The 6,671-nt window shown below is 46.4% G+C and overlaps 3 protein-coding genes across 3 annotated transcripts in view; all 3 read left to right on the forward strand. All coding sequences in view use genetic code 11, as the record gives it.

Moving 5' to 3' along the window:
* Positions 1 to 283, forward strand: part of EGR_09864 (hypothetical protein) — a gene marked incomplete at both ends in the record, with an annotated part of 8,726 nt that extends 8,443 nt beyond the window's left edge. Inside the window, one exon of the mRNA XM_024499113.1 lies at positions 134 to 283. Coding sequence (XP_024346459.1) covers positions 134 to 283 — 150 coding nt within the window. The remainder of the gene's footprint in view (positions 1 to 133) is intronic.
* Positions 284 to 586: 303 nt separating this feature from the next.
* Positions 587 to 2,840, forward strand: EGR_09865 (YTH domain family protein; the record flags this gene model as incomplete). The annotated part of the gene is made up of 4 exons (XM_024499114.1): positions 587 to 867; positions 1,191 to 1,395; positions 1,483 to 1,619; positions 2,636 to 2,840. The coding sequence occupies 4 exons, from the start codon at positions 587 to 589 to the stop codon at positions 2,838 to 2,840; spliced, it is 828 nt and encodes a 275-aa protein (XP_024346460.1).
* A 521-nt stretch (positions 2,841 to 3,361) lies between these two features.
* EGR_09866 (hypothetical protein) overlaps positions 3,362 to 6,671 on the forward strand; it is a gene marked incomplete at both ends in the record, with an annotated part of 3,914 nt that continues 604 nt past the window's right edge. The window contains 2 exons of the mRNA XM_024499115.1: positions 3,362 to 3,633; positions 5,821 to 5,935. Of these exons, the coding sequence (XP_024346461.1) occupies positions 3,362 to 3,633; positions 5,821 to 5,935 (387 nt within the window). The remainder of the gene's footprint in view (positions 3,634 to 5,820; positions 5,936 to 6,671) is intronic.

Below are 6,671 nucleotides of genomic sequence, written 5' to 3' on the forward strand. Positions count from 1 at the left end.
TGAGAGCTTCTCCTCCTGGCCATGGTGTATCCATTACCTTCACCACATCCAGAAGGGAAGTCTTTCTACTGTCACACCTCCTGCTAGCGCTTTGCTACAAACTTGACCAGACGCTGGTTTCTCCTACTTTGAGGTCGAGTTGAATTTTGGCGGTGAAGGAGGCAACCCCGAATCGCATCCACCAGGTTCGAGCGATGCCCCACGCAACGAGGGTATCAAACGTGCGGAGGACCGCACAGAGCACTATGATGAGTGGCTTACCAATAGGCTGAGGGATGCCTAGACACCATCACTTGTCGGGGTTCTACGAGTCCCCAGCTGCTAGAACAAATTATTCTATGAACTTTATCGATTATCTGGTGGAATAAATTCTGTAGATCAGTTGTAATTGGTTTGGACTGTCTCAACTGCTATTCGTTTGAAGGCGACAGCTCCCAGTGACTTCGTCAGCTTGAAGTTATGTCTTTCAAATGCCATTCCCACTGCTTTCTAATCCTCCGTCTAGCAGAACTGGAATTTCACCATTTATTAAGCCCCCATCCCTCCTTTTTTTTCATGTTAGTCCACTGATGGCACTACCACCAAAATGTTGACGGCTACGTCATCCACCACTGGTGGCGAGATTGCCACACCAGCACCGACGCAGACACCACCGGGTCGCGTCCTCCTCTTCTTCTCCGTCAATACGTCGGGATGCTTCTGCGGTGTCGCGGAGATGACCAGTCCTGTGGACAAAATGAAACAGTTGGATATTTGGCAGGACAATCGGTGGCGCGGTGCCTTCAAGGTGCGGTGGATCTATGCCAAGGTGAGGCGTTCTTCTCTCTTCATGGCCGCTAGACTGCTCTCTCATCCGCACTGGACTAGGTCACTTTGAAGGTGGACTCTGCTTGCAGACTTAATTCTAGCCTTAGAATTCTGTGCAGCTCATTTACATTTCATTGTGCTCCTATTGCTGTCGGCTTTTGCCGTCAAAGCCTTTCATGTCCACTGTTTTCACCGGCCCGAGAGTCTAGCCCTATAATTATGTGAACCCCGTGCTCTAAGCCTGTTATCCTACTCAACGGTGAGCGGAATTTCTTCTGGCCTTGGGCTACTCATGGCAAATTCATTGAAAACGCCTTCTAGGCTTGCAACGAAGGGTCCGTGAACTTTCTTCTAAACAGATAGGCTCCGCTCCTAACTTCCAGCAGTTGCTTTGTCGAATTTCGAGTTCTATGGAAATATGAACTGGCGGAACTGGATGAGGCAACGTTTTCACGCCTGCGGGGTGGTAGATATCGTCCGCGTGATGTTCTAGGTTGTCCGATCTCGGAACCTTCCTTGTTGCGCATTCTTCTGACCTACTTCCAACCCTGTCCTAGAAGCGAGTTCCAGGTCTCCCTTACTGCCCTTGTCACTCTCACTTCGCCCCAGAACTTCAGCGAATTTACTTAAAGATCGGCTCTTTGATTAATCCTCTTTTCTCCATCCTCCATGTAGAACGTTCCAAACCGTCTCCTGCGCCACATTCAAGTTGAGACGACGGAGAATCGAGCAGTGACGCACCTTCGAGATACCAACGAAATTTTGCCCGCATCGAAAGGCGAAGAAATGCTTCAGATCATTCACAATAACTAGTGAGTTTACCTTCCGTCTAGCCCACTGCCTTGCCTTGACTGTCTGTGTTTCCCGCCTTACCTCATGAAGTGTTGGAACTACTCGACTTAGTCGTTGTCAGTGAAAATTCTTCTACAGCCAATGATTACAAGCCCTTGAACTGTCACTCCTCCATTCCACCACTTGAATTACTCAAACAGGAGACCGTTCTCTGAGAGTAATCTTGGTCATTCTTCGTGGAAGCTCCTCATTGGGCTACCAGTTCTTGAGCTCTTCAATCCATCTAGTCGAGAGTCTAGGGCCCTAAATCAGAAATAGACTGTTGAAGGAACCTTGAAAGCTGTTGCACAAGTGACGATCTCGAGTTCCTGAGGTGTTGGCCACCTACTCCATATGCTGAGATCAGTCCACCCTCATGATTGGTTGATCGTGACTTTCCATTTAAGTAAGGGAGTTGGACTCCTTCCAATTGCATCTACTTCGACGACCGTTCATCTATTCAAGAGTTGTCAGTTCATACTTTAACACCATACGATCATGTTGTTTTGTACTTGTCAAAGTTCAGAATAGGTGGCCATCTTCCATGACGGCTGACTAGTTCAGAAGTTTGGGGTTCTTAATCTTCAAATACTCACCATTTTTTCATAGGGAACCACTTTTCAATTTGGTAATCCAGGGTTCTTGAACTCTCCATAAGAGATGATGATGCTGCGAGGCAACCAAGATGGAGAATACGAGTTTTTGGCATTTTTAGCACCCATTCCACGTAGAAGTTCTTCTCAAACAAAACCACGTGTGAGTCCTTGAACCCGTAGGTATGCGAATTTCATGTGTCAAGAGTCGAAGCCCTTCCACGATTGATGAAGGCACCGGAGTTGTCAACCACCTATTCAGTTTAGTAATTCAGGCTGGGTCTTCACAAGGCTATCAAGCCGCGCCTCTTTTTCCTGCTTCATCGGGGTGTCTTTCTTTGTAGATTTGCCGCACGGTCCAGTCTACCAGCGTGTTTCCATTGTGATTTCTCTCTTTCCGATAGTATGTGTGTGTGTGCTTGCTTACTGGCTTGTTTGAGTGTACAACTTTTTCCTCCCTCCCCTCTCCCCTCGCCGTCCCCTGCCTCTCCACTCCTTCCTTCCTGGTCGTCTTCGGCTTCCTCATTCATGCTAATCGATCTCCGCTCTGCCTGTGATTCCGACATTTCATCCACCTGCCATCCATCCACCTCCTCAGAGCCTAGCTGAATACCGTATGTGCCTTTCTCAAGAATATACGTTGATGATGATGATGTGACGGGACGGGACGCTCACGTTCTGTGTACTTCGCTCCGACTGCCCCACCTCTCCCCTTTTCTCGTGGTCTTCTACTTTCACCTTTTCCCTCCTGGTTCTCCTTTTCTCCACTCTCTCTCTCTCTCTCTCTTTTAAGCCTTGAGACTAATAGAACGAATAAAACTCCCTTATATCTTCCGAGGCAAAAAAACTGCTTTTTGTTTTCTTTCACTGTCGGTTGGCGGGCGATTTGCGACTCTGTGGAGTTCGGCGGTGCCATTTTCATGGCTGAAGGGTGTGTGATTCCAAATCCATCTCTTGAATAACTTGGAAGTTTGAAGCCGTTCATCGTTGATGTAATCTCTCCAAGTGTCGAGAGTGTTCATTTGGAGGGAAGGTGTCTGGCCAAAGCTTCGTGGAATATTTTCCACGGCTGGAGGCGTTCTTGAAATGTCTCGAAACCGGTAATCCAATCCGGTGTCAGTGCTGCGGTAATGCGAGTTCTGGATCTTCCCTTTCTATTGGTGAATTCATTCCTTCGTCTTTGTGAAACACTATCGACATCGCATCCAGAGCTATTTTTTGGAAAGGGGTTTGGATTTCCAAATCAAGGAGTTTGGTTCCACCTATCTATGAAAGTGTTTATTCTTCTCTCCTCCCTAAAATCGCTGAAGCATCGTAGTTTGGAGTTCTTGAATCGTGTTGGAATGTTCGACAACCGGTTGGGAGCTATTTTTGCAAGTCTTGATTCCCAAAATTCTTCCATGTGTGACCTCGGATTACATGGATGTCTCGACCCGAGCAATTAGGTGACAAAAAACTTCAAGATGGACGTCTTTATCCGCGAACGAGTGTCCAGGCTGGATGGTGCGGCGTGTGCGTCGTGCGTAGCAGGTGTCTAAAGGCTGAGCACACGTGGTGGTTCCATTCTCACGCAGCCATGGCGAGTGGAAGTATTTGGTCGGCCTTGACCTCTGAGTGATCAACATGACGCACTTTTGGCCAATCGGAGGAGGAAGGTCGTAAATTGGACAATAAAAAGAAAATTTTTAGGAAATCAGGTCACCTCCAGAATACCATCGTCGAGGAAGTGTAGATCTGTAGCCGTGGGACATGAATTCCCTCCAAAATTTGATTACGAAACCGGTGTTGGTAGATAGAGGTCGCAAGATCGTCATTCCTAGAACCTTTTCCAACATTGAAACCCTCCTGTTTTCCTTGCTGAAGTGTTGGAACTATCCTAACGGCATCAATGGAAATGCGGTGATCTTCTATTCCTCATCCTATAGCCCCTTCAACGAACCTGGTACTACCTCCAGTCGTGGAATTACCCTTCATAATTACAGCTGGACCGGTTCTACCTCTTCAGTCCTAGAACCCAATTCAGCGCTCTCTCAGGAAGTCATTTGGGTAGAAAAAGTCTTTTTTTCACATTCTCACATGACAGCGTTGGATTCTACACTTCACGGTACAAAACTTCCCCGTGGAAAGATTTGTAGTTGATGGGTGGGAGGGAGGCAGGCACTTTCTCCTTCACATCCTCCATGCTTCTCCTGACAGACGACTGGACTGGCACGCCGCCCTAGCGTCAGACAATCGCATAATTACATGTGACATGAAAGTGACAGTTTGGCAGGAATGGAGACGGTTGGTAGGCAGCTTGTGCTTCCTCAAGAAAAGATGGTAGATTAAAATATTGTAGAAGGGATTACTGGACGATTTGGAAGGTCATAATTCTGGAACGTGGAACCTCTTATAATGGCGTAATTATTTAGCCACGGAAGTTCCACCGTTAAACCGCTGGGCCCTTGAATCCATCTGATGTGAAACCTCTTTACCGGTTACAATTTTCCGTCCAGCCATTTGAATTTGGCTTGGAAGTTATGCTGAAAAAATTGAAGCTTCTAGACCTTCATTCATCATGGGAACGCTTCTAGTGCAGGAATTGTTCTGGGTGCTCCTTGCAGGAAGCTGCAACGATGGCTTTGTGTACCTCGGGAGATCGTGAACTCCTGATTTTCATTTCAGTTCATTTGTCTTTTTGTCTTTGTTGAAGACAGTGAATTGCCATCTAATGACTTTTGTTGTAAAATTGAGCACCCCAAATGCGCCGCCGGAAAACATGATCCCGAGTCGGAGCTATTCATCTCATTCCTATTGTCTACTTTTTAAGGGTAGAGGATTCAACTTCTCCTGAGATGAAGACACGATGAACCGGGAGCCTTACTTCCAGAAACAACAAAACTCCGGCGTGGAAAGATCGAGTATTCTAGACGTTATTTGGTGGCGAAAGTCTTTCAGTGCTCAAAATATACCATCCACGCCAAATCTGGTATAGGGAGGTCGGGGGTCTTAGTCTTTAGCGATGTAATCTTCTTCATTCTCGACACCACTCGTCGTCGGAACCCAGGGCTTTGAAATCTCCGCCTTTCTAATGAGAAGATTTTGTTTGGTCGAGAAAAGTTGTCGTGGTGTCTTGACATCCGCTGGGAGTGTCGCTCCTTCCAGTTGGATACTATTGATATTTAGGCAGGAGCTGCTACAATGACTTCTGATTTCTTTGAATTTCAACAACTTCTAATGTACAAACTCCCCACTTTTCCGTTTTCTTGACGCGTTTCGGCAATCCTTGCACGGATTCTTCACACCCAGAAATCAAATAGGTTTAAATGGAGGCGGAAAGGGCTAGCTGGAGGTAGGACCATCATGTAGGCCTTCAGTCAGTCACTCTGAGCTGCGTAGACTATAGACGATGGGGTAAAGTCTTGTTGAAGTTTACGTCAGACAGCCGCCCTCCTCGCCACAGGCGGACTTGACGAGCGTCGTCTCCATTGTCTGGATACCTAGCCGGTCCAATTGAATCAACTCACTTCTGACTACTCTCATTAATGTTCTTCAGCAATTCTCGGGAAAAAAAAAAGCAAAAAAACCACAAAAAATATTAACATAAAAGCGGAAAAGTTAAAGTTGTGATTGGCTTGAAGTTGACCAATGGAGGTTGTCCTTTAAACCCCATCAGCCAATCACAATGCAGTGATTCTGGCGTACATCGGAGAGAAATTTATTTAGTAAGGAATTTTGTTTACGAGACATCAAGCGACGGGAATGTGTTGTTAACCGGTCATGAAAAACCATCCAAGGTCATCAAGTGCGTCTTATGGACGTGAAAAATGTCACGGAAAGAACGGGCGAACGAGTAAGCGTTTGATGATGACACTTCGTCGTTAAGCTGCTTTGCGTCACGTTTGTCGGTGGTGGAAAGGGCTTCAGGCATTTGTCACTCGCATTCACCCATATTTTGGTTCTCAATTTTAAACTGCATAGTTTTTCTCCTCCTCAACTTGAGCTTCCTTGTTTATTGTGCCTGCAATTTAGTCCTTTAGACGGGCTATCCATCAAAAACGAGGGCATAAAATTGCCAAATCGCGGTTTTGTAGACATATAAAAGTCTTTTAAAGTAGCTGTGATGACTGTAAATGTCTTGAAACTTAATTTGTTGCTCTTTTTGGTGTGTGGAGAACTTACTCCGGTGAATCGGTGTAAGTGGTAGGAGATGGTGAAATGCACGCGGTTGCTGTTTACACGTGCGTGTGCGTATTGCAAAGTCTAGATTTGCAGAAATCTTTCACTACGGCACTCTTTACTGTGTTCTCAACTCCGCTTCCATGGTTACGGAAGATAGCTTCTAGTCAAATTTGTTGCGTAGCGCTAGCGGAAGTTATGCTGGAAGGGCATCTTACCACTTTGACATGAACCACCCAAGATAAACGGATACACCGTGGCCAGGGGGAGGGGCTCTCACCT

Source organism: Echinococcus granulosus (genome assembly GCF_000524195.1).
Source record: "Echinococcus granulosus chromosome Unknown EG_S00172, whole genome shotgun sequence".
Taxonomy (NCBI): domain Eukaryota; kingdom Metazoa; phylum Platyhelminthes; class Cestoda; order Cyclophyllidea; family Taeniidae; genus Echinococcus; species Echinococcus granulosus.